This window comes from Glossina fuscipes, unplaced genomic scaffold (assembly GCF_014805625.2).
Source record: "Glossina fuscipes isolate IAEA_lab_2018 unplaced genomic scaffold, Yale_Gfus_2 90, whole genome shotgun sequence".
NCBI classification, from domain to species: Eukaryota; Metazoa; Arthropoda; class Insecta; order Diptera; family Glossinidae; genus Glossina; species Glossina fuscipes.
In genome coordinates, this window is record NW_023998444.1 from 1 (window position 1) to 1,459 (window position 1,459).

At 37.4% G+C, this 1,459-nt stretch overlaps 1 protein-coding gene across 1 annotated transcript; it reads right to left on the reverse strand.

Moving 5' to 3' along the window:
- Positions 1-282: 282 nt before the first annotated feature.
- Positions 283-564, reverse strand: LOC119638507 (histone H3.3-like). Its single transcript, XM_038035323.1, has one exon. It carries the CDS (start codon positions 562-564, stop codon positions 346-348), a length of 219 nt encoding a protein of 72 aa, XP_037891251.1. The 3' UTR covers positions 283-345.
- Between the last annotated feature and the right edge of the window lie 895 nt (positions 565-1,459).

The window sequence follows — 1,459 nt, forward strand, 5'->3', positions numbered from 1 at the left end:
AGTGTGTGTACGTGTATATATATCGAAAGATCTTTTCCCTTAAATTTACCGGCTACGTTTATTTAATAGTTAAAATGAAAAAAAAAATAGTCTTAGAACAACACACACACACACACACACACAAACAGCATACGTGTATAACACGTAAGGCTTATAAAAAGAGAAAATAAAAAATTGTGTTTCTCAATATATCGCTTCTTTAAATTTATTTAATAAAAAAAAATGTATAAAGTAAGTTCAGGCAAATATTTTATATCTTTTTTTATTAAGAATATTGTGGTCCTGAAAAGGACCGATTGTTTCATAAAATGCATTCAATGTTGCCTAACTTGCGTAAATCGTAATTTAAGCACGTTCTCCACGAATACGTCGAGCCAATTGGATGTCTTTAGGCATAATTGTAACTCGTTTAGCATGAATAGCGCACAAATTTGTGTCTTCAAACAAGCCGACTAAGTACGCTTCACTAGCTTCCTGCAACGCCATAACAGCAGAGCTTTGGAAACGCAAATCTGTTTTAAAATCTTGAGCGATTTCGCGCACCAAACGTTGAAATTTGCCCATTGGCTGACCGATTTTGGGATCACCCAGGTTATGTTCAAGGTTGAGAAGCCATAAAGCATATAATCAGACATCTCAAGGGCAAGAGCTGCATATAATCGCTTATCAATTACCGAGAATAGTTTTACGCATCAGTCGTTGACGATCTCTTGCGCAATAAAAGAGGCAAAGAACTGTACCATTCTCATCTATGGTCGCCGAGCACGTGCCGCTTGTAGCTACTGTTTAAGAAGCTATTTGCCTGATACGTTTGGATATGGAACTTTTTCCTGCTTTTTTTCCATCCGTTATTTTCGCAATAACCAAAATGCAATGTAAATCGGTACAAGCAGCTTTTAATCGCGACGAACGAAGCCATTCGACATAAAACCAATAATTGTTCATCAGAATATCGAGACCAATCAAGTCGAAATAGAATTTTTGCAAAGCAATAACAACAATTGCCGAGATTCTTATAAAGGCCACCGTATTACACAAGTGAAATCACAAGTGAAAGTGGCGGCTACACTCGGACTAGGATAATTTGTTGTCTTCGTTTGCTTCTGAGTTACTTCCTTTTCTTATTCATTCACTCTTTCTACTTATTCCCAATCCTGCTTGCTACTCCAATGAAGTGTTTTAAGCTATCAGATAACAGATTCTAATACGATTCATTATAGTAGATGATGTTAATTGTAACAGGGTGCATTCCAAAAGTCATTGGTCGATTGTGGCAGGGTCTGAGAGCGAACGATATTTTCTTATGCGGTCTATTCTAATAGCTAACGGTCGATTATAAAAGGATTTAGTCTGTTAGGCGAGCGTGAATTGTGATCGGTTTTGGCTTCTTGTAGGTTGATAGCTAACCGTACGTCCCTATCTGGTCTAGCCTGTTAGACGACAGGACGTTCAAGTAGAA

Coding starts and splice junctions, on each gene's coding strand:
- LOC119638507 (XM_038035323.1), bottom strand. CDS start 564: ATGGGCAAATTTCAACGTTTGGTGCGCGAAATCGCTCAAGATTTTAAA.